Genomic DNA, 24270 nt, shown 5'->3' with positions numbered 1-24270 from the left:
AGCGGCCACTACCCTCCAGTTTGGGCGACAGAGTGAGACTCCAACTCAAAAAAAAAAAAAAAAAAAAGAATGGGGAAGAAAAATTCAGTGGCTAGGAACAAATGAAACTCACTTTACTTTCTATACTTTAAAAAAAAAAAAAAGAGTCCAAATCTGGCTTTGAGGTTCACTATGGTACAGAAACTTGGTACTAACACACGGCAAGGGGCCAGGTGGCCAACATAGTCTGATGCATCATATTAACCAATTTGAAGAGGTAAGCTACTAAAATGACTCAGGTGGATAACTATTCTAGATGCACAATAATAAAGGAGCTTACAGAATTTTCTGAATCCCATATTGTCACAGGTTCTGACACTAAGCACAATTCATCAATATTCAGGCTAAAGCAAAAGTAACTTCACGGAACTATAAGAGGAATAGTTCTTGGAATTAACTTGGAATAAACTTGGAATAAAATAAAAGTTTAAGGACACAAGTTTTATTTTACCCTATAAATTAGCAAAGAAAATATACTATTTAGTCGGGCACGGTGGCTTAAGCCTGTAATCCCACCACTTAGGGAGGCAGAGGCGAGAGGATCGCCTGAGTCCAAGGGTTTGAGACCAACCTGGGCAACTGGTGAGGCCTTGTCTCTATAATAAATCAAAAAATCAGTCGTGCGTGGTGGCACGCCTATCCTCCTTCTCTCAGTAGTTCCAGCTACTTGGAAGGATTGCCTGAGTCCAGCAGGTGGAGGGTGTAGCCATGAGTGTGCCACTGCACTCCAGCCTGGGCGACAGAGTGAGACTCCAGATTAAAAAAAAGAAAGAAAGAAAGAAATTATACTAGTTTATACTGAACTGAACACATGGCTTTCTATTCTTCTTCTGTTTCACTATGAACATAAATTGCTCAGCCTATCCTCCTCCTCTCATTTGCCCCTATTTCCACCTCTCTTCAAGAGAAATATGAGCCGGGCTTGGTGGCTCAGCCTGTAATCCCAGCACTTCGGAAAGCTGAGGTAAGTGGATTGCCTGAGCCTGCGGGTTCGAGACCTACCTGGGCAACCTGGCGAGACCTCATCTCTACAATAAGTCAAAAATTAGCCAGGCGTGGTTGCATGCCCCTGTAGTTCCAGCTACTTGGAAGGCTGAGGCGGAAGGATTGCCGGAGCCCAGCAGGTCGAGGCTGCAGTGGCCAGGAGCGGCCACTGCACTCCAGTCTGGGTAACAGAGTGAGACTCCAACTCAAAAATAAAATAAAAAAATTAAGAGAAATATGTAATTTTAACCTCCCTGAGGCAACAGGGTCAGACTGAGGCAACTCTAGAATGACAAAGGCTCATTCAACTAAAAATGAATTCTAATCTGGGGTGACACTGAAGGTCCAAATTTGGACCCTGAGACCATTACAAAGACAACCTGAACTGAGTCAAGTATGGATTTATTCTAATCTCCTTGGTCCCTCCAAATGAAGACTGATCAGACTGGGCTAGAGACAAGATCTATAAGGACTGACATTAGTATCCCTCACCAGACTCGGCACAGATTTAAGTACCAATATAATATATACTAAAGAAATAAGTAGGCATTCATGTTAATAAATCATAGAAAATCTCTTTTCTGAAAGCAAGCACTTATCTCCTACAACAGCCCAATAATTCAGCAGATATAGTTTCTGAGAGCCTATATCTAGCTAGCACACCCAAGATTATGATGCTAAGGATACCAAGACAGGTGCTAATAATCAATAAAATAAATTTTTCCATTTGGAGTCTCACTCTGTCGTCCAGGTTGGAGTGCAGTGGCACGCTCATGGCCACTGTAGCCGCAACCTGCTGGGCTCAGGTGATCCTTCTGTCTCAGCCTTCCAAGCAGCTGGAACTACAGGCATGCTTGCGCCACCACATCCGGCTAATTTTTTAAAATTTATTTATTGTAGAGATGAGGTCTCACCAAGTTGCCCAGGCAGTCCTCTCACCTCAGTCTCCCAAAGTGCTGGGATTATGGCATGAGCCACCACACCCAGCCAAAAGAAATTTTTTGAAGTACTGATCAACATAGAATTATTAACACACATTCCTGCCTTGTAATGTGTAAGCAAAAGTGAAATGGAAGTCCTTTGTGAGCAAACAAGTGCTTTCAAGGGTAACATAATCAAATTAAAACCTTATTCATTAATGACTCTGGGACACTAACAGCATACACACTGAATCTTAATTTGGTCACCAAAATTTAGTCTGCATCAGTTTCCAAGGCTTTCATCAGAGTTGGTCTAATCTTTGCGATACTTCTTATCCCATTTCTATTTCAAGTATTATTAATAGGCCCCCTGGAGCTTGTTATCCTTGACTCAAGCACCTCATGGTCTCAGGAAAGGCTGCCAAGAAAGAAATTCTCAAAGTCAAAAGTGGTATCCAAGCACCACAACCTCTAGCGCAAATCATCTACGGTGACCTTGTGGGAGTAAGAGAAAAATTGCCCCCAGTATTATCTGGGGGTTTCTTCTCACATGCCAAGATGATAATCCACAGTTGGTCAAGTGGTCATGGCCAAAAGAAAGAATCCAGATAGTTCACGCCATGATTGTATAACAGATGGATATTTTAACCAAATAATTCAGATACTTGTACCATTCACGCTCCATTTCACAGTTGAAAAATCAGTTGTAAAGTAGGTGGTTCAGCTACTGGTGGCTCCAGACTCACATTTTAAAAATAATCTTTTTTATATACCTTAAGAGTTCTCCAGATCTTAAAGAAACATATTATAACTCTTCGGAAACTGGCTTGAAAGAGTTCCTAAGCCAATAAAATCTCCTTGTCTTGATTCAAAAGAGGGTTTCTCAACAGAAGACCTCAAATCTTTGAGCAGCTTAATCTTTAGCTGAAATTGTCTAGTACTGAGTATACCTGTTCAGTTCAACTCGTTGCCAGGTCTGTAACTAAGGAGGAATGCCTATATTGCATTTCAGGTGTTAAAAAAAAAAATCCCATAGCTATCATCCCCTTCTCCTATTTCAAGGGATTACTGAATGTCAAGAGTGTAGTACTGAGAGATGTTGCACTTCACAATCTAGGGTGGTGGTGAAGAGAAAGGAAAGGAACCAAGGTGGTCAGCCTTGGGAGAAGGGCTCAGAAAAGTATGGTATGAGAAGGAGATCTACCATGACCTCAAAGAAGGAGCTTTTCTCAGGGCGATATTAAAACATGTATGATAAGAACCACATTCAGCTAGTAGTATCACCTTAAAAGAAACAAGGCTACTGAGTTACACTAAGAAAACTATGCTTTGATAGAATAGTGATTCAAAAACAGAACACATCAACTAGAAAGTTGAATTCTATTTCTCTATCCTCTATAAACCCATTAAATGATTTCTTCCAGAATCCAGATCTCAATCTCCTGCATCCCAAATACATCTGAAAAACAAGAACCCCTTTCTAGAAAGTTCAGAAATTTAAAGTTTAAAATTTAATTAAAACTTAATATGGTTCTCCTAGCTTCTATCTTATTTTATATTCAGTTCCTTATTAAGTAGGATATAGAGCGCTAGAATTTAAATCTAAAAACTCCATGCCTATGGGCAACTTCACTCCCTTCTAATTTAGCACAGGCAACAATTTTCTAAATTTCAGTTTCTTCATCTATAAAATGGGAATAACAACACTTCCTGCCACACCTACTTTAGAGGATCACTGCTGAGACTCACATGAGGTACGACATATGAAATAATTTTTTATTTTTATTTTTATTTTAAAGATGTGGAGTATAATTCAGGGATAGGTATACAAATGGTCATTGTGCAGGAAACGTTTGGGCCTCCCATTGGTCCTCAGTTTGAGATCAGGTACCCTTATTGATGAAGTGTGTCCACCGGAAATAATTTTTAAATAGCAAAGCACTATACAAATATAGATTACTACCTTAAATGGGCACTGTTATGAGAAAAAAAAAAAGGAACACAAAATAGGGTAAAGCCAGGAGTGTTGACTCACACATGTAATCCCATAACTTTGGGAGGTTGAGGCAGGCGGAGTTCAAGAGCCCAGGCTTCAAGAGCAGCCTAGACAACATAGTGAGATCTCGCCTCTACAAAATGTCAAAAAATTAGCCGGGTATAGTGGCACCACCTATAGTCCCAGTTACTAGGGAGGCTGAGGTGGAAGGATCGCCTGAGCCCAGGGGGTTAAGGTTTTGGTGAGCCATGATTGTGTCACTGCACTCCGGCCTAACCAACAGAATGAGACCTCAACAACAACAACAACAAAAGTGAGAGAAGGCCGGGCTCGGTGGCTCAGCCTGTAATCCTGCGCCTTTGGGAGGCTGAGGTGAGTGGATTGCCTGAGCCCGCGGGTTCGAAACCCACCTGGGCAGCGAGACCTCATCTGTACAATAAATCAAAAAATCAGCTGGGCGTGGTAGTGCATGCCTGTAATTCCGGCTACTTGGAAGGCTGAGGCGGAAGGATCGCCAGAGTCCAGCAGGTCGAGGCTGCGGTGGCCAGGAGCGGCCACTGCACTCCAGTCTGGGCGACAAAGTGAGACTCCAACTCAAAAAAAAAAAAGTGAGAGAAGTATCTGGCCGGGCGCAGTGGCTCACACCTATAATCCCAGCACTTTGGGAGGCTGAGGTGAGAGGACTGCCTGAGCCCATGGGTTTGAGACCAGCCTGGGCAACTTGGCCAGACTTCATCTCTACAATAAATCAAAAAATTAGCAGGGCATGGTAGTGCGCACCTGTAGTTCTGGCTACCTGGAAGGCTGAGGCAGAAGAATCACCTGAACCCAGTGGGTCAACGCTGGGGTGGCCGTGAGCGTGTCAAAGCACTCCAGCCTGGGCGATGGAGTGAGACTCCAACTCAAAAAGAGAGAGAGAGAGAGAGAGAGAGAGAGAGAGAGAGAGAGAGAGAGAGAGAGAGAGAGAAGCTTCTTCCACCTGAAAGAGTAGAATTGCAAGCACAGTGAGAAGTAATATGCTATTAGCTAAATGTATTTAGGGAAATGGTCTGACATAAAGTTGAACTATTATTTAGAAGTAGATTCTCATTCAAACACATTCACTTCGCACAGACAGCAGAAGTAGAAAAATAAGAAAGCTTAAGAGTGGGTGTCAGCCAGGCTCCATGGCTCAGCCTGTAATCCCAGCACTTTGGGAGGCCAAGTGAGTGGATTGCCTGAGGCCGCGGGTTCAAGACCAGCCTGGGCAACTTAAGAGACCTTGTCTCTACAATAAATCAAAAAGTTAGCCAGGATTAGTAGCCCACGCTCGTAGTTCTGGCTACTTGGAAGGCTGAGGCAAAAGGATCACCAGAGTCCAGCGGGGTTGATGCTGGGGCGGCCATGAGCATGCCACTGCACTCCAGCCAGGGTAAAGGAGTACGACTCCAACTCAAAAAAAAAAAGAGTGGGTGTCCAGCTCTCAGCGCCCCAAAATAGCTGATGAATTTCCACTCGGGGAGAGAGAGCATACTTAAGTTATGATAGTCGATACAGAATATTGTTGCATAAGGTGAGAGAAGTAAAAGTGTTATTACCAAGCACAGATCATCCACAGTCTACATACTAGAGCAATATATAGGGCATGTGATTTCTATAGAGAGATTTAGAAAAAAAGAAAACTAGAAAGGCTATTCCATAAGCATTAAACAGAGTGTTTCAATAGCTCAGTTCTCCATAGGACGCCCTCAGGGAGGTAGTCCCCTGGGAAGAAAATAAGACACCATTTAACAATGAGGTTGGGGGGTTCTCCTAGGAGTTATAACCTGGAGGAGACATAAACTGTTTTGAAGCACTACAAACCAGCAAAAGAAGAAGTGTGCTTTCAGACCTGCCTGCCTTAACCCAGTACAGGGCTTTACTCTTTAAGTGATCTAAGCCAATAATGGGGACACACAGAAAACTGAATTTTCTGAGATGGCATCAGACAAATGACACTATGCAGACGAATGACATGACGTGTAGGTACGCCAACCAGACATAAGTGAAGAAAACTAACCCGCAGGGATAACACCAGGGACAAAATCACCAGTAGCCATGACAACTCAAGTAGGTGGAGGGAAATACAAACACTGACCAGGCTGCGGGGACCAGGCTGCGGGGTGACACTACTCCTTCAGGTATAGACTCTGGGGTGTGACAAGTGGAGAAACTTGGCCAAGAATGAAACCGACTAGCCTAAAGAGGCAGCGTCCGCGCAGGAGGGCTCGGCGGCGACACTCCTCCCCCTGGGGAGGCTCGCAGGGTCAAAGGATCATTCGTAGGAGACCCGACGCCAGTAAGACCGAGAAAGGAGTTACCTGGTGCAGGGCTGTCAAGCCGTCCACGTTGACTGTGTTGATGTCGGCACCTCTTGCCAGAAGCTTTTTCACCTCGTCGGTGTCCCCGCTAGAGCAGGCGGCCAGAAAGACAGCACCGTCCTCGAAGCGGACCCGGGGGCTACCGCGCCTGGTCAGCGGCTGCCGCCCCGCGCCTCGTCGCTCCGCGGGCTCCTGCTCTGTCAGCGAGCCCCGCCAGCGCCGCAGCTGCTCTGCCCGCCGCATTCGCGCCGACTCTGCCCGCTTCCCTCCCAGGTGCTCCAGCTCCGCCATTGCTACGGCCTCGGCAGCTACTGCCGAAACTACCACCCCTAAATTTCTGTTGCGGCTAGGGTTGCCGCTATCGCCTCCCCCCACAGCGCTTTAACCGGGAGCAGAAGGCGGAGACCGCCGCACCGCCATCTTTACTCCTCCCGCCACTAGCGCCGCCCGCACGCTCCTCCGCTTTCAATGCGCAGGCGCTGCCCGGGCCGCGGGTCATCACGGGACGTGCAGTAAGCTACCTGCCTTGAGGGCACGTTTATGGCCGTGAGAGAACTACAAATCCCTGAATGCATCAGAAAAGAGGCGAGGACCGACGGCTTCTCTTTCGCCACCGGACCCAGAGGGGTCACCTTTGCCCTAAAGCGAGAACTGTCTTCCGGACTGGCGTCTGCTCTGCCTCTGGACGTCTTGGGAGTCGTAGTTTATTCCTGCCATGACTACTGCTCTTAGCTCCCCAACTATCACATCAGTCCTATAGAGTAGAAGAGGGGCAGTAATTGTTCCTGTTTTCTAGTGGAGAGAGCTAGACATAAAGTACCGAAAAGACTGGAATCTGTGTCCTGGTTCTAAATCTAGAGTTTTACTAGCATGTGGATTAATCACAGTAAATGTGGATGTGCGTGGGGAGAAGGAGCACACAAACAGATACAGTATTACACGTTTTACATAAATACTTTCAACATGGACACTTATTCTAGGCCCAGAAAAGGTCTTGAAAAAAATGCATCTAGATGTAGAAACTAGCTTAAGCTTTGAATTCAAATTGAATTAACATTAGTAGACAAATTACTTGACTTCTCTGACTCTGTTTTCTTATGTTCCTAGTACTCTCCTTGACATATATCGACTCTCAATAAATATTAGCTTCTCTTTCCCTCCTCCTCCTCTACTGTTTTCACGGATCTTAAATTCTTACAAAATAGTATGGATGTTTTGTGTTCCATGATTTTTTACAAAGTTAGGACAACCCCCCTCAAGTCCCCTTCTGCTGTGGAAGCTTTTCTGTCCTCTCAATAAATTCTCCTTTCTCACCAAAAAAAAAGGGAGGGAGAGAGAGACACTGTGGAGCATACTAAACTCCTAAGGCAGCAAGTAGGACATTTTAATATTCACTATGACTTGGTTACAAAACATATGTCCATCCAACTGATTTAATAACTATATCCTCCAGGGCCCTAGCCCTGGACAAAATATACTTAAATGTGTTATCCATAATACATGAAAACATATGCAAGTATTAGATTCTTTAAACTTTTCTGTATGTTTGAAATTTTTCATTAAAAAGTATTGCAGGTCAGGCGCAGTGGCTCATGCCCATAATCCCAGCACTTTGGGAGACTGAGGTAAGAGGATTGCCTGAGCCCATGGGTTTGAGATCAGCCTGGGCAATTTGGCGAGACCTCATCTCTACAATAAATCAAAAAATTAGCGGGGCGTGGTGGTGCATGCCTGTAGTTGCAGCTACTTGGAAGGCTGAGGTGGAAGGATGGCGCCTGAGCCAGCAAATCAAGGCTGCAGTGGCCATAAGCATGTCGCTGCACTCCAGCCTGGGCAACAGAGTGAGACTACAACTCAGAAAAAAAAAAGGTATTGCAAAATGATAAAGATATTATAAAGAAAAACTATTGTATTCTGTCATGTGAACATTTGCCTTTTCCTCAGTTTCATCTGAAATGAACTGGGAATCATATGTTGAGGAAATCCATGAACTGAGAGCCTCAAGTGAAAAGTGACAGTTAAATCCAAAATATTATTATGCTTAATAATACTGTCTACAATATAGTTTAGTTGAATATTTTTATGTACATTATAAATACTAATTAAGTCTTACAGCATCTTTGTGAACTATGAATAACAGTGCACATAAAAATAATCAAGACGTAATACTATACATCTCATACAACCTCATTTTCCTTGCTACATGCATTTATTTACAGTCACCAGAGAATTTGCCATATCTCATCATATATTACAATTAAAAATTCTTTATGAGATTTACTTTGTAACTTGTCGATATGGAACCTCTTTATATTAGTCAGTTTGCATCGCTATAAAGAAATACCTGGCCGGGCTCGGTGGCTCAGCCTGTAATTCCAGCACTTTGGGAGGCTGAGGTGAGTAGATCGCCTGAGCCCGCGGGTTCGAGACCCGCCTGGGCAACTTGATGAGACCTCATCTCTACAACAACAACAACAACAACAACAAAACTAGCTGGACGTGGTAGCCGCAGCGCGCCTGTAGTTCCAGCTACTCAGAAGGCTGAGGCGGAAGGATCGCCAGAGGCCAGCGGGTCGAAGTTGCGGTGGCCGGGAGCGGCCATTGCACTCCAGTCTGGGTGACAGAGTGAGACTCCAACTCGAAAAAAAAGAAAAAGAAAAGAAAAGAAATACCTGAGGTTGGCCAGGCGTGGTGGCTCATGCCTGTAATCCCAGCACTTTTGCGAGAGGATTGCCTGAGTCCAGGGGTTCAAGACCAGCCAGAGCAACATGGCAAGACCTCCTCTCTACAATAAATCAAAAAATGAGCAGGTGTGGTGGCGCATGCCTGTGGTTCCAGCTACTTGGAAGGCTGAGGTGACAGAGTGAGACTCTGATTCAGAAAGAAGGGGAGAGGGGAGGAAGGAAGGAAGGAAGAAAGAAAAGAGAAAGAAAAGAAAGAAATACCTGAGGCTGAGTAATTTACAAAGAATAAAGGTTTATTTCAGCTCATGGTTCTGCATGGTACTGGCATATGCTGGGCTTCTGGTGACCCCCTCAAGAATATTACAATCATAGCAGAAGGCAGAGCAGACATGTCACATGGCAAGAGAAGAAGCAAGAGAGAGAAAAAGAGATACCAGAGGCTTATCAACCAGCTCTCCCGTGAACTAATAATAGAGCAATAGCTCATTTGTTACCCCCAGAAGGGCACCAAGTCATTCATGAAGGATCCACCTTCAAAACCCAAATACCTCCCTCGAGGCCCCACCTTCAACACTGGGGATCCCATTTCAACATGAGATTTGGGAGGGAACAATAATTCAAACCATATCACCCTTCCTCTTTCTATTTAGCTTCTTACAGATAATAGTGAGCATAATAATCCAAATAGAACTCTCTCTAAAGGATTAAAGAAAATTGAAATTAAATTACACAGGTAAGACAACTCAGCTAGGACCTAACCCTGTCCACAATCTTCATGCATCATTTCAATATTATGCTCCTGGTATATGATAGCTTTTCAAAAAATATATTTGTATATAACTTAACTTTATATTTTACTGACATATTGGTCTTCTAATAAGGATTTTAAAGTTGGGATAAATTTTTCAGGAATAAGTAGTTACTTTTGGCTACATTTTTTTTGTTGTTTTCAGAATAAAGAAACCAGACCGATCTAGTTCTAGTTGTATAAATAAGCTAAAATTAACTAAGTCCATATAAAATCCTTACTTTTCCAAAAGATATGAGCTTAAATTTCAACAGGAAGAACTCAGTCTCAAAACTAGAAAGTTCAGGAAACAGGAAGTATTTCTTTATTATGCCTATTTTATGTGTTTCTTTTCTTCTTATTTTTCCCTGTGATGGTAAGAGTGTAATACACCGTTTGGAGAGTTTTGGGGTTTTTTAAAGTGTGAGTAGCTAAGTTCCTTGGATAATTTAAGTGGATGCCTACCTGTAGAAAAAGAAATATATCTTATGGCTAAGTGATTATTGAAAGTGGTAACAGGCCGGGCACGGTGGCTCAGCCTGTAATCCCAGCACTTTGGGAGGCCGAGGCAAAAGGATTGCCTGAGCCCAAGGATTCGAGACCAGTCTGGGCAACTTGGTGAGATCTCGTCTCTACAATAAATCACAAAAAAGTTAGCCAGGTATGGTGGCGTACGTCTGTAGTTCCAGATACTTGGAAGGCTGAGGTGGAAGGATCACCTGAGCCTAGCAGGTGGAGGCTGTGATGGCTGTGAGCGTGACACTGCACTCCAACCTGGACGACAGAGTGAGACTCCAACTCAAAAAAAAAAAAAAAAAGTGGGGTAACAATTATTATAATCCAGTGAATTTAACAGGCTCAGCAAAAAAAAAAAAAAAAAAATGCCATGAGAACATTCATCTATCTATGACTTGAAAAGGCTTTCAAAACTAAAATCATACAAATTTTTTTCTAAAACATTTTATCCAACAAGGGTCCCCAGAAAAAGTTATACAATCAGCTCATTAAGCAAGTATAGTAGTTTAAATTTTCTAAATAACCACTCTATTTTAAATAAAATATATATAAATATATTTTTTGAGTTGAAGTCTCACTCTATCTCCCAGGCTGGAGTATGGTAGCATGCTCACAGCCACCGCAGCCTGGACCTGCTGGACTCAAGCAATCCTTCCGCCTCAGTTTTCCAGGTAGCTGGAACTACAGGTATGCGCCACCACGTCCAACTAATCTTTTTATTTATTGTAGAGACAAGGCCTCACCAAGTTGCCCAAGCTGGTCTTGAACCCCTGAACTGAGGCAATCCTCTTGCCTCGACCTCCCAAAGTGCTGAGCTTACAGGCTTGAGTCACTGTGCCCGGCTTAAAAATATTTTTATATACAAGTAAAATCCTGACAAAATAATCATGTATACAAATAAAATATAATTTTATACTTTTAAATGTACTGAGCCTGCTATGATGTGTTCTTATATGAAGCCACTTTTAAAAAATAACTTTTTTTTTTGAGTTGGAGTCTCACTCCGTGGCCTAGGCTGTAGTCAGTGGCATGCTCAAGGCCACTGCAACCTCAACCTGCTGGGCTCAAGGGATCTTTCTGCCTCAGCCTTCCAAGTAGCTAGAATTCCAGGCTTAAGTCACCATACCTGTTCTAATTTTTTTAATTTATTGTAGAGATGAGGTCTTGCCAAGTTGCCCAGGCTGGTCTTGAACCCCTGGACTCAGGCAATCCTCTCACCTCAGCCTTCCAAAGTGCTGGGATTTTCCATGTTTACACTTTAAAAAATAATTTAAGTTAGAATACTCCATTTTAAAAAGCAATGACCCAAGACCAGGCCTGGTAGTCAAACCTGTAATCCCAGCACTTTGGGAGGCCAAAGCAAGAGGATTGCCTGAGCCCAAGGGTTTGAGACCAACCTGGGCAACTTGGCGAGACCTTGTCCCTACAACAAATCAAAAAATAGCCAGGCATGGTGGCGCATGCCTGTGGTTCCAGCTACTTGGAAGGCTTGAGCCCAGCAGGTCCAGCAGGTCGAGGCTGCAATGGCCGTGAGCATGCCACTGCACTCCAGCCTGGGTGGCAGAATAAGACTTGGTCTCAAAAAATAAAAATAAGAAAAAGCAGTGACCCCATAGATGAAAATCTTTTAGCCTGGCCTCTATTCCCACCAGTTAACATACCACCCTCTGGTGGACAAATGGAAACTGTACACTTAGTGCATAGGGTTCTTTTTCACCCTCCGCCTGATTCCTTTTCTTCCTTTCTTTCCCCTTCCATCCTCCTTTTCTTGCCTTTTCTTTCTGTTGCCAAAACTACGATATTCACTTGTTTGATCATATCATCTCTCCTTTCCCCAGGCTCAATGCAGTTCTTGTTTTTGCCAAGAGACATTTTTAAGACCTATTTCTCAGAGAACGACCCAAGAAAGTAATCAATTTCAGCTCTGAAGACAGAACTGTAATTGAGATACAATTCGTTGGCTCAGTTATAGTTGGGGTTGGAATAAGTGAAGTAAAGACAGACATTGAGAGGATTAAATTGAAATATCAGTAGTAAAATAAACAGCAACTCTAAAATGATGACAGAAAACACATTACTACATTGAGTAAATGCTGACAATAAATGCAAAACCCCAACGGCTAACTGGAAATTTAAACCGGACAATAACAAGATTCCTTATGTTTGCTTCATGATTTCACAAAAAAATTTAGTTGGTTCATTCCTACAACTAAAGTGAGGAATCAGGGTAAAATTACAGTCCTCATCAACGTGTGGGTCTCTTGAGGAGAGAAAACATACTATGCAGTGGTCACGGGGAACCGGTTGCTTCTTAACATCAGTTTATACAAAAAGTCAAAATCACTGCAGGGGCCAAAATTATACTGGTTTCCAAGTTTGGAGAGAGACTGATCATGAGTCCTATGCCCCCTCTGTTCCAAAGCCACACAATGAGCTGACAGCAGTGAGATGAGGCTTGTTTTTCCCTCACCCACAGTATTCCCAAGGGCTAGTCTAGTTCCAGCCATGTCCTTTAGAGTCAAGCCAGGTCTGGGCCAAACTTCAGCTCTCATGGAGCATTCATCTCTGGTAGAGGCAGCTCTGGGAAGCCAAAGTCGGCTTAGCTATAAACAGCTACTTCCTTGGTCAGAAAGTACTGTACTTCTAGAGGTGGAAGACGGCTTAAAAGACATCTATCCCAAACTTCCACCCAAAGCAAGTATCCCTTGTGCACGATCCTCAGCAACTTCCACTTGAACACTTCCGGGATGGAGAAATTCACTACCTCCCAAGTTTATCTACTTTGTTCTTCAAGCTTCTAACTGATAGAATGCTTTATTGAGCTCAATTTTGCTCAATTTCAACTTTCATCCGCTGGTCTTAGACGTGTCCTCTGAAGTAGCAAACGCTGCCATGTGAAAAACATTTAAAAATAAATGAAGACAGCTATCACGCATTCCTTTCTCCAGTTTAAATATTTCCGAACGTTCCTCTCCCCGTTCTTCCTAGTAGGTGATTTCCAGCTCCCTCCTTGCTCTGACAAACGCAGCCAACCTTGTAACCGAACTGGTAACCACACGGGTCACACCAGGTGGCGCTTCAATTTGAATGCGGCGTGAGAGTGAAGGTCTGAGCGTCCGGAGGTGTCTCAGCGTTGAGCATCCAGGTGTAGGAAGTTGTAGCGCTTCAACTTGAATGCGGCGTGAGTGAAAGCCGGCTTTGAGCACTGACCAATAGACGACTGCGCGCCTCTCCCGTGGGCCAATCACAATCCTCGCAGGACGGGAGGCGGAGCCACGCCAACCGTCCGGGTTTGCGCAGGCGCAGTTAGCCGGTTGATGCGCGCGCGGCGGAGGCGAGAGGTGCGCTCGCGCAGGTAAGAACGGAGCGTTTTCCTGTACCCCATCTGAGAGAGTGCACCCTGGAGGAGGTCACTGTGGCCTCTGGGGCGAAAGAGTCCTGTGTCCGCTTAGCATGGGAGTTTTCCTCTCCTCGGAAAGGAGAGCCTCAGAAAAGCCTCTGCTAAGCGGAGGGGCTGAGCGTGCCTTTGCCATGAAAACGTGGCCGGAGATCTCCGAGCTGTCCTGTGGCCACTACAGGGAGGAATTTGCCACAGTGGAACAGACCTGACTGCCAGTTTTACTTAAATGTACCTAATCGTGTGAATTGTGTAGTTATGTTCGGCACTCGCTGCAGGATGTGCACAGGCTGTTCTTTCACCTTCAGCTTCTGGTCCAGGCTCACGTTTCGTTCCTGAATTATTCAAATTGACTACAGCACTGGATACAAAAGACTTAGAATTTAAGGGTAGGGACCTGCCTTCAAGGAATTCGCCCTAATGAGGAGAGGCTGTCAGATGAAGTCACACGGGGTACATTGATGTGGAGCACAGAGAGGGTGACCTTTGAACGGTGTAAAGAATTGCGATGTACTCATGGCTGGAAAAGGAGTTGTGTTTTTTTTTGTTTTGTTTTTGCTTGCTTGCTTGCTTGTTTTGTTTTGAGCCAGAGTCTCACTCTGTCGTCCAGGCTGAGTGCAGTGGTATGATCACGGCTCCCGGTAACCTCGACCTCTTTGGCTCAGGCGATCCTTCCACCTCAGCCTCCTGAGTGACTGGAACTGCCGGCGCGTGTCACCACGCCGGTTAATTTTTTCCTCTTTTTTTTTTTTTTTTTTTTAATAAATAGAGACAAGGACTCCCTATGTTGCCCAGGCTGGTCTTGAACTCCTGAGCTCAGGCAGTCTGTCCACCTCAGCCTCCCAAAGTGCTGGGATTGCAGGCGTGCGCCACTGTGTTCAGCCAGGAGTTGTGATTTTTTTTTTTTTGAGTTGGAGTCTCACTCTGTCGCCCAGACTGGAGTGCAATGGCCGCTCCCGGCCACCGCAGCCTCGACCTGCTGGGCTCCGGCGATCCTTCCGCCTCAGCCTTCCAAGTAGCTGGAACTACAGGCATGGGCCACCATGCCTGGCGAATTTTTTGATGTATTGTAGAGATGAGGTCTCACCAAGTTGCCCAGATGGTCTCGAACCCCTGGGCTCAGGCAATCCTCTCGCTTCCACCTCCCAAAGTGCTGGGATAACAGGCTTGAGCCACCGTGCCCGGCCTCTTTGGTTCTTAGCAGTTTATTTGCAACATCCCTATGTGAGATTTTCTTTGTAAAGTTATGTATGTTTTAACAATAAGAATATGTTGTAAGAAATGCTTTTGTTAGGCGATTTCATCGTTATGCACATCATAGTATATGTATATTTACACAAACATAGGTGGTGTAGACTACTACACACCTAGGCTATGGTATACAGCTTCTTGCTCCTAGACTACAAAACTGTACATGTTTGTGTACTAAATACTGTAGGCAAATGTAACACAATAGTATTTGTGTATCTATTTTTTTCCCCATGGAACTGATTAGCAAATATTTGTGTATCTAAACAAAAAAGGTAATGTGTTGCACTACAATATCACAACAGCTACAGTGTTAGTAGGTGACAGGCATTTTTTTTATCTGTATTATAGTCTTATGGGAACACTATCTTATATGCAGTTTGTGGTTGACCGAAAAGTCATTCTGTTGGGCATAAGTATTTATTTATCCTGGCTGGATATCTTTGACCTTACTGGGTCTATGAGCCAGTATTTTTAAAATCATATTTGAAAAATTTTCACCCTATATTTCTTCAAACTTGACTACATAAAATAATAACAATACTTCATCGGGTTTAAAGAAAAGTATACAATGAAAATTAAAATACAAAACAGTATAAGTCAGAAGGTAGGGTTAATTCTCGCTAAGGTCCTTGTATTGTTTGGGAGGAGATAAAGGTACTAGTTAACTTTTGGACTTTTTAAAAGTTACTGGAGTATCTTTTTTTTTTTTTTTTGAGTTGGTGTCTCACTCTGTGACCCAGGCTGGAGTGCAGTGGCACACTCACGACCACCACAGCCTCAGCCTGCTGGGCTCAGGCGATCCTTCTGCCTCAGCTTTCCAAGTAGCTGGGACTACAGGCATGTGCCACCATGTCTGACTGATTTTTTGATTTATTATAGAGATGAGTTCTCACCAAGTTGCCCATGCTGGTCTGGAACCCGTGGGCTCAGGCAATCCTCTTACCCTGGCCTCTGAAAGTGCTGGGATTATAGGTGTGAGCCACCGGGCCCAGCTGATAAACATTCTTTTTAATCACACATGGGACATTTATGAACACTGATTACATATTTTGCAATAAAGCAAGACTCAACAAACTCAAAGGATATAAACTACACATTAGAAATCTATAACAAATTTAACTAGGAAACTCACACATCTGAAAATTAAGTAACTTGTTTTTAAATAAAGAAGAAATTGGCCGGGTACAGTGGCTCATACCTGTAATACCGGCACTTTGGGAGGCAGAGGCAAGAGGATATGTTGAACCCACGTGTTCGAGACCAGCCTGGGAAACATGGCAAGACCTCGTCTCTACAATAAATCAAAAAATGTGCTGGGCGTGGTGGTGCACACCTGTAGTTCCAGCTACTTGGAAGTCTGAGGCAGTAGGATTGCCTGAGCCCACCAGGTTGAGGCTGTGGTGGCTGTGAGGGTGCCACTGCACTCCAGCCTGGGCGACAGAGTGAGACTTCGACTCAAAAAAACAACCAAAAAAGAAGAAATCATGAGGGAAATTAAAAAATATGGAGAATAAAAGAATATTATGTATATCAAAACTTTAGGATGAAATGTATAGCCTTACATGTTTATAATTGAAAAGAGGGCAACCCCCTCTGGTCCCTTCCCATTGTGGGATCTTTTCTGTCCTCTCAATAAATCCTGCTTTCTTAAAAAAAAAAAAAATTGAAGAAAAATGAAAATTAAGTGTCATGATACTGTGAACTGTTTGTGTTCTACCCCATTTCCTGACATGCAACTCCTATAATTCTTACAATCTCCAAAGTGATGTCTTTTTGTGCTAATTCCACACATTTAGTCACACAAGTTTTCTGTGTTGATGATTGTTGTGATGTGACACAGAGAAAAACACAGTTTTAGGTTTTTTACTTACAACCATATTACCTAAGTTTTAAAAAAGAAAACTAAGAAAGTAGAAGGGTGGAAATAATAAAGATAGGAGCAGAAATTATTGAAACAAAATAAATGTCATACAGAGGAACTATAAAGTGCTTCTTGCAAAGACTAATAGCATTGATATATGCCTGGCAAGACTGATCAAAAAAAAACAAAAGATGGCACAAATAATTTCAAAATGAAAATGGAAGCACACAGATATCACAGAGATTAAAAAGATAAAACTTTATGCAAATAAATTTGAACATTAAAAAATGAAATAGATCCATTTGTAGAACAATTTAACTTGTGAAAGGTTAAATTCCTCCTTTCAGGAAGAAATAAAGAACTTGAATAATACTTTAATATTTAAATGAATTGGGTTTGTAGTTTAAAATTTTTTCAAAATGAAAACACCAGGACCAGATGGAGTTCTGCCAACCTAGGAACAGATTATCTCCCAGACTAATCTATAATATGGGGGTGGGGAGGACAACACTCCCTAACTCATTTTAGGAGGTTAACATAACCTTGCTGCCTGATAAGGACAAAATTAGAATGGAGAATTACAGGTCAATATTACTGATAAACATAGTGTTGAAAGCTTTCCCTTTAAGGTTAGAAATTGAACAAGAATGCCAACTATCAGCTAATGTTTGTCAAGTCCAGTCCCTTACGATGCCAGGCATGCTAAGAATTCATTGGTGAGCAAAATCAGACTCAGGCCTTGGCCTCATGAGTTCATTATTTATCAGTGGAAACACATTCATTTAAAACCTTTAGTAGTGGTTTTTTTAGAACTTTTTGCATTATTTTTATTTTAAAAATTTATCTACTTGAGTAGATAAAATGTTCACAAGAAAGAAATGGAAAAACTACTCATTCCTTTGTCAGAATAGAGATTAACAAGGGGAATGTATCCCTCTCTAAATAGAAGCCATGTTCTGAAAAATGGAAAAAAAAAACTCTAGTCACTATGGCTTACTATTTCATGGTTGTCCCTTTTCTTCCCCGGTGCATCCCAGCCAGTTCCACTGTGGAGTGAACTGTGTGTGGTTCCTTTTACTTGGAAATCATGCAGAGAGCCTCCCGTCTGAAGAAAGAACTGCACATGTTAGCCACAGAGCCACCCCCAGGCATCACCTGTTGGCAAGATAAAGACCAAATGGATGATCTGCGAGCTCGTAGGTATCATGTCATGCCTGTGATGAGTCATGACCCTATTGAAGATTGTGCTTGAAATTCAAATATTTGCATCAACAAGGGTACCTGCATAATCAACGTTTGTATTCCTAACCCTGAACTCCACATCTTTCAAATAAAATTAAAAAAAAAAAAAATTCAAACATTTGTATATTCTTAAGTAGTGAGGAGTTGTAAGGTCAAAGTACCCTACTGTCTTTCTACCCTCATTTGTTTACATTCATAAAAGGTTTACTTGACATTTCATGCTTCTTTTACTTTTTATTATGCCAAAAGATTGAAAGCAGTGAGCAGTGTTTAGACCAAAGATCACCATCTCAAATATCTGTGAGACCAGACAGGAAACATCCGTGATTAGAATACTGCAGTCCAAACAAAACAAATCTGCAGGTTGTATTTGGCCTTGTGGCCAACATTTTGCAACTTCTGTTTTAGATCTTCTTTATTTCTTTTGTTTGACACCAACAACCTTTTTGGGTACATCAACATCATGACATATTGTATGAAGACTTATTAAAGCCCTGAGAGAGAATTATTGTCCTAGAGCTAGTTTCTCTATTAGGACCGTAGACTTCATTAGGTCCATATCGAGTGGTAATTCAAATCATCTGATTCCCTTTTAACAAATCTCTTTTAAGAAATCTTAGGTGGAACCAACACACCTTATGAGAAAGGTGTTTTCAAGCTGGAAGTTATCATTCCTGAGAGGTGAGTTTGAATCAGATTCTCAACCTACAGAATAAAGTGCTGTTATTGGAAGACAGAGCAATGTAGTAGATAGGGAACATTAAATGTAGGGGTCAAAGGACATGGGTTTTAATCCTAGTCTCACCATGACTTGTGTGACATTGGGAAAGTTGTTTTTATCTCTCTGGAGTTGTTTTCTTCTCTAAAATAATGGGCTAGATCAATTAAAGGCCCTCCCCATTTTTCAAATTGTGGTAAAATATATCAAATTTGCCTTTTTAAATTTTTTTTTTTTTTTGTAGAGACAAGGTCTCACTGTGTTGCCTAGGCTGGTCTTGAAATCCGTGCTCAAGCAGTCTTCTTGCCTTAACCTCCCTAAGTGCTAGTATTATAGATGGGAGCCACCATGCCTATCCCAAAATGTACCTTTTTAGCCTTTTTTTTTTTTTTGAGTTGGAGTCTCACTCTGTCTCCCAGGCTAGAGTGCAGTGGCACGCTCCCGGCCACCACAGCCTCAACCTACTGGGCTCAGGAGATCTGCCTCAGCCTTCCAAGTAGCTGGAACTACAGGCGTGTGCCACCACGCCCAGCTAATTTTTTGATTTATGGTAGAGATGAGGGCTTGCCAAGTTGCCCAGGCTGGTCTTGAACTCTCAGACTCCCAAAGTGCTGGGATTATAGGTGTGAGCCACCATGCCCAGCCTTTAGCCATTTTTTAATGTACAGGTCAATGGCATTAAAATGCATTCATCGCCACCATGTATTTCCAGAACTTTTCACCTTCCCCAACTGATACTTCAAGCCCATTAAATAATAACTCCTCATTTTTCCCTGCTCTCGGCCTTCTGCAATCACTATTCTACTTTCTCAATATTAAGACCCCTTTTAATTCAAGTCTTCTTTAAGACTTTCATCAGGTAAGTTGTAGTTTTGGGGTTTTTTTTGTTGTTTTTTTTTAGTTGGAGTCTCACTCTGTCGCCCAGACTGGAGTGCAGTAGCACACTCACTGCCACCCCAGTGTCAATCTGTTGGGGGTCCGGCGATCCTTCCGTCTCAGGCTTCCAAGTAGCTGAAACCACAGGCATGTGCTATCACGCCTGGCTAATTTTTTTCTTAATTGTAGAGACAAGGTCTCACCAAGTTGTCCAGGCTGGTCTCGAACCTGTGGGCTCAGGCAATCCACTGACCTCAGCCTCCCAAAGTGCTGGGATTACAGGCTGAGCCACTGAGCCCAGCCAGTTGTTGTAGTTTTACAGAATAAGAAATGAATATCTAACTGTTGAAATGTAGATATTTAATCACCAGGTTGGACCCTGGCCAAAGTTGTTAAAGTCTTGAGAATAGCTTAGTAATCATGTGGTACATCATTTCTGAAAATAGACTGGGAACTTGCCAAGGTTTATGTCTCACTAGAGAGACATAATCAAATGTAATGTATAAATCTTAATTGGGTCCTGCTTTGAAAATCCAAACTATTTAAAAGAAAAAACCTGTGGGGAACAATGAAATCTGAACAATAAACATTAGGGAATTCTTAGGTATAATAGAATTGCAGTTATATAGGAGAATATCCTTATTCTAAAAAGATAGATGCTAAAGTATCTAGATGGTAGAGTGATTTGAATCCAGGTGGTGAATATAGAAGTGTTTTCTATTTATTTCAACTTTTCTGTTTGTAAATTTTCATAGTACAAATTTAGGGAGAAAGTTTGTCTTCCTGATATTTCTACAACACCAACATTATTTTTATATGTATATTAGTGACTAGAAAACTTTTTTTTTTTTTTTTTTTTTGAGTCAGGGTCTCATTCTGTCACCCAGGCTGGAGTGCAGTAGCATGATCATGACGATCATGACTCACAGCGGCCTTAGCCTCCAGGGCTCAGGTGATCCTTCTACCTCGGCATCCTGAGTAGTTGGGACTACAAGCATGTGCCACTATTTCCAGCTAATTTTGGTTTTGTTTTTTTTGTTTGTGTTTATTTTTTGTAGATAGGAGGCTTTGCTATGTTGCCCAGGCTGGGTCCCGAACTCCTGGACTCAAGCAATCTGCCCATCTCAGCTTCCCAACAGTAAACTATTTTAAATATGTTTAAAAAGCAATATTATAATTAAAATTCTCTGTTGTCCTGTGCTTTTGTAGGTACCCATTTGAACCTCCTCAGATTCGATTTCTCACTCCAATTTATCATCCTAACATTGATTCAGCTGGAAGGATTTGTTTAGATGTTCTCAAATTGCCACCAAAAGTGAGTTGTGGGTAAAAGATTGACTCTATAGCATTCTGTTTTCTTCATCTATAAAACTTGAATTAGAGAATCATATTCTAATATAAAAACAACTGTTTGTTTGTATATAGGGTGCCTGGAGACCATCCCTCAACATTGCAACTGTATTGACCTCTATTCAGCTGCTCATGTCAGAACCCAACCCTGATGACCCACTCATGGCTGACATAGTAAGTATCCCCATTTCTGTTTTCTCTATACCTCTAAGCCTTCATGTGTGGAGATAGCTACAGCAGCTGTAGCTTATTCCTGTAAATCATTTTTTTCTCCATTAACTCTCTTATTTCATCTCAGTCCTCAGAATTTAAATATAATAAGCCAGTCTTCCTCAAAAATGCCAGGCAGTGGACAGAGAAACACGCAAGACAGAGGGTATGATGTTTGCTACTATTGTCAGTTCATTAAGTGTGTATGTTTCCATATATATGTATAAATAACATTTATTAGATCTGCCAACCTTGTACTGTACTCTAGAATGACTAGTTGATCTTTTTCTTCTATTGTAACCTTCTAAATAATTATTCAGCAAAATATTCTAGTAGCTCAACCAACAGTAGTCATCTATTGGCAACACTAGAGGGCAGGCAGCATCTGGTTAATTTTTAAAATTTTCTTTAGGGTAACAGAAAGGAAGAGATGGTGACTCGGATTCTTTTTTCTAAATTGTCTTTTTCACACTGAGAAGAGACTATATTTGCAGGGACTAGTCACAGAAATAGGAAGGGAGAACTTATATTTCTTATGGGATCATTCATAGAAAAAGGGAGAAGGAAAAACTTCCTCCCATTTAAGTTGACAGAATTTCCTCATTTAACAAAATACAAATTGCAGGAAATGTAATTAGCACATCCTGGTTCTTGCTAAATTATAACATCCTTAAGGTTCAGTTAAGTAGCAATTGTGTTACTTGTAAAAAGAAATAAAATATTAAAAATACAAAAAATTGAGGAATATGCTTTTGGAGGAAATATCATGTACAATGTAACATATAAATCTTGCAGCAAGAAAGTACCTGTAAATAATATTACAGAGCTTAATTGTTCTCAATCCTGGCATTTGTGTGAACCTTGAAGTATTTCACTCTATCTACCCCTTTCTAGGCTGATGAGGAAGAGATGCTTGATAATCTACCAGAGGCTGCTGTCTCTGAAATACACAGCTCAACACAGAAAAGGAAAGCCGGACAGCAAGGAGGCATAGAAAAGAAATTTTGTCCTGGTGTTTAGGGGATTTGTCCTGGTCCATCTTAGGACAGGAACTTGTATGCTAACTATATAATCAGAATGAAACTCGCTAGTATCATTTCATGACAAGTATTACTTTAAACAAGAATGTCCTGGACCATTCTTTGTCAAGATGGTCTAATTTGCCTACCTTTCTTGAATGTTATTCTTTGTTATTTGATAATATTATAATTTTTGTCCTATAAAAGACCCTGTATATTTATGTATTCTGCTCTACAGTGATTCTGAGTGTAGTTTGTTTTATTTATCTTATACATACATATTTTGAAATCCTTTAAACCTGAAAAATAAATAATCATTTAATGCTGAGTATGTGTTTATTCTGAATGTGTGTCTGGGAGTTAACTGGTCAGAGAGCTATAATATAATCAGGATGTTAAAATATTTGGAATTGTTGTCCTTTATTTTGCCAATTTACCACCGTCACTAAGGACACTGAATGTTTGACATAGATATAAAATAGCTGGTAGAAAGAATTAAATTGTCTCTAGGCTTTCAGGGATTTTTAGAAGTCTTACAACAATGTGGAAAGAAGGTAATAGGCCATTTGTTAATTAATTTATTTTTTGCAGCTTTCACTTTTTGTGATTTATATAGCTGGTCAGAATTACCACAGTAATTAATTTGTTCAGCACAAATGTATTGAACACCTACTATGTACCAAGTATTATGCTAGTGTTTGAGAATGTAATGATGAAAAACTCAGATATGAGATTAACCAAATACTCTGGATGATCTAAGTAGGTTATAATCCCTTCCTCTTCCTAGCATCATTTCATGTCAAGTACTACTCTAAACAATTAGATGCCAAATTTGAGTTCCTACTTGTAATTTTATAATTCACTTGACTTTACAATTCTATTAAGTGACAGAAGTAACACATTTAACCAGAAATCAGTTGAAGTGAAAAGAGGTTGCCAATGCCAAGTGAAAGATGTTTTGAGGAATGTAGATATTGCATCTTTTTTTGAGTTGGAGTCTCACTCTATCATCCAGGCTGGAATGCAGTGGCACACTCATGGCACCCCAGTGTCGACCTGCTGGGCTCCAGCGTTCCTTCCATCTCAGCTTTCCAAGTAGCCAGAACTACAGGCATGTGCTACCATGCCCGGCTAATTTTTGATTTGTTGTAGAGACAAGGTCTTGCCAAGTTGCCCAAACTGATCTCGAACCCGCATGCTCAGGCAGTCCACTAACCTCGGCCTCCCAAAGTGCTGGGATTACAGGCTGAGCCACTGAGCCTGGCCGATAAGAAGTATTAATTTATATAATTCATTAATGACTGGTGATAGCAGAAACTAAAAAATATAAATTTCTAACTTCTTCAAAATTCTTGAACCCACTTCTCATAATCTGTTATTAGTCCTTTTTTGTCCGGTCTGAGTTGGATTTCACTCACAATGGAAAGCATCCTAATTGATACACTAATGATATCTAGGAGCCCCAAACCTGACTTAAGTATGCATGAATGTAGGAGTCAAGCCTGAGATAAAATGAATTTCTGGGTTTCAGAGGCTCAACAGTATCAAAATCTTGATCTCTTCCAATCTTCCATCCATAGTATCTGCTTTCAGGCTGTTTGTGCCTCAAGTTTCTTCTCCTAGGGGGACTACCATTAGCAGTCAGGGTTATGTACATTCTTATTCACATTCAGCATGCCACAGGGAACAAAAGTCCCTGTGATTGGGCCACCCTGTACAAGCAGCCATTGTATATGGCCAGGGAAATGCCATATACTGATTGGCCTAAGTTAAACCTAGCTATGAAGTAGAGAGGTGGACTTAGGGAATTGTAGGAAAAGAGTACTTCCTGTAGGACAAAACACCTACACATCTATCACCAAGTCTGGTCAGCTCTACCAGCTTCTCCCTATCTCCACCTCTAACAATCTAGTCTGAGCTGCCATCATGTCTCACCTGCACTATAGCCACAGCCTTCTATCTTGTTCCTTGACCCTTGATAGTCTGTGCTTCTCACAGCAGCAAGAATAATCTTTGGACAATGTAAGTCAGATCTGGTTTCCCTCCTTAAACCTTCCAAGTGGCTTTCTTTTGCAATTAAA

At 41.8% G+C, this 24270-nt stretch overlaps 2 protein-coding genes across 5 annotated transcripts in view; one reads left to right on the top strand and one right to left on the bottom strand.

The window, feature by feature from the left end:
- Positions 1-6722, bottom strand: part of LOC103275384 (protein phosphatase 1 regulatory subunit 12B) — a 108507-nt gene extending 101785 nt beyond the window's left edge. Inside the window, exon 1 of the mRNA XM_008072794.2 lies at positions 6279-6722. Within this exon, the coding sequence (XP_008070985.2) occupies positions 6279-6569 (291 nt within the window). The 5' untranslated portion in view covers positions 6570-6722. The remainder of the gene's footprint in view (positions 1-6278) is intronic.
- Positions 6723-13555: 6833 nt separating this feature from the next.
- On the top strand, positions 13556-22511 carry UBE2T (ubiquitin conjugating enzyme E2 T). 4 transcript variants are annotated; one of them, XM_008072792.2, is made up of 7 exons: positions 13556-13620; positions 17812-17970; positions 18628-18697; positions 20820-20925; positions 21036-21134; positions 21259-21336; positions 22065-22511. In XM_008072792.2, the coding sequence occupies exons 2-7, from the start codon at positions 17862-17864 to the stop codon at positions 22188-22190; spliced, it is 588 nt and encodes a 195-aa protein (XP_008070983.1). In that variant the 5' UTR covers positions 13556-13620; positions 17812-17861; the 3' UTR covers positions 22191-22511. The 4 variants fall into 4 exon arrangements, with proteins under 4 accessions (XP_008070983.1, XP_021561992.1, XP_021561993.1 ...); XM_021706317.1 differs by lacking the exon at positions 13556-13620 and having other exon boundaries at positions 17796-17970; XM_021706319.1 differs by lacking the exon at positions 13556-13620 and having other exon boundaries at positions 17869-17974.
- Positions 22512-24270: the final 1759 nt, after the last annotated feature.

This window comes from Carlito syrichta, unplaced genomic scaffold (assembly GCF_000164805.1).
Source record: "Carlito syrichta isolate Samal-C Ts95f unplaced genomic scaffold, Tarsius_syrichta-2.0.1 Scaffold315412, whole genome shotgun sequence".
NCBI lineage: Eukaryota > Metazoa > Chordata > Mammalia > Primates > Tarsiidae > Carlito > Carlito syrichta.
This window is presented reverse-complemented; position numbering and strand designations above follow the sequence as displayed.

What these genes read in the sequence shown, in the direction of transcription:
- UBE2T (XM_008072792.2), top strand. Translation starts at nt 17,862, where the DNA reads ATGCAGAGAGCCTCCCGTCTGAAGAAAGAACTGCACATGTTAGCCACA. An exon ending in AATGGATGATCTGCGAGCTC is followed by an intron (nt 17,971 to 18,627) that starts GTAGGTATCATG and finishes ATCTCTTTTAAG; the next exon opens with AAATCTTAGGTGGAACCAAC. An exon ending in GAAGTTATCATTCCTGAGAG is followed by an intron (nt 18,698 to 20,819) that starts GTGAGTTTGAAT and finishes GTGCTTTTGTAG; the next exon opens with GTACCCATTTGAACCTCCTC.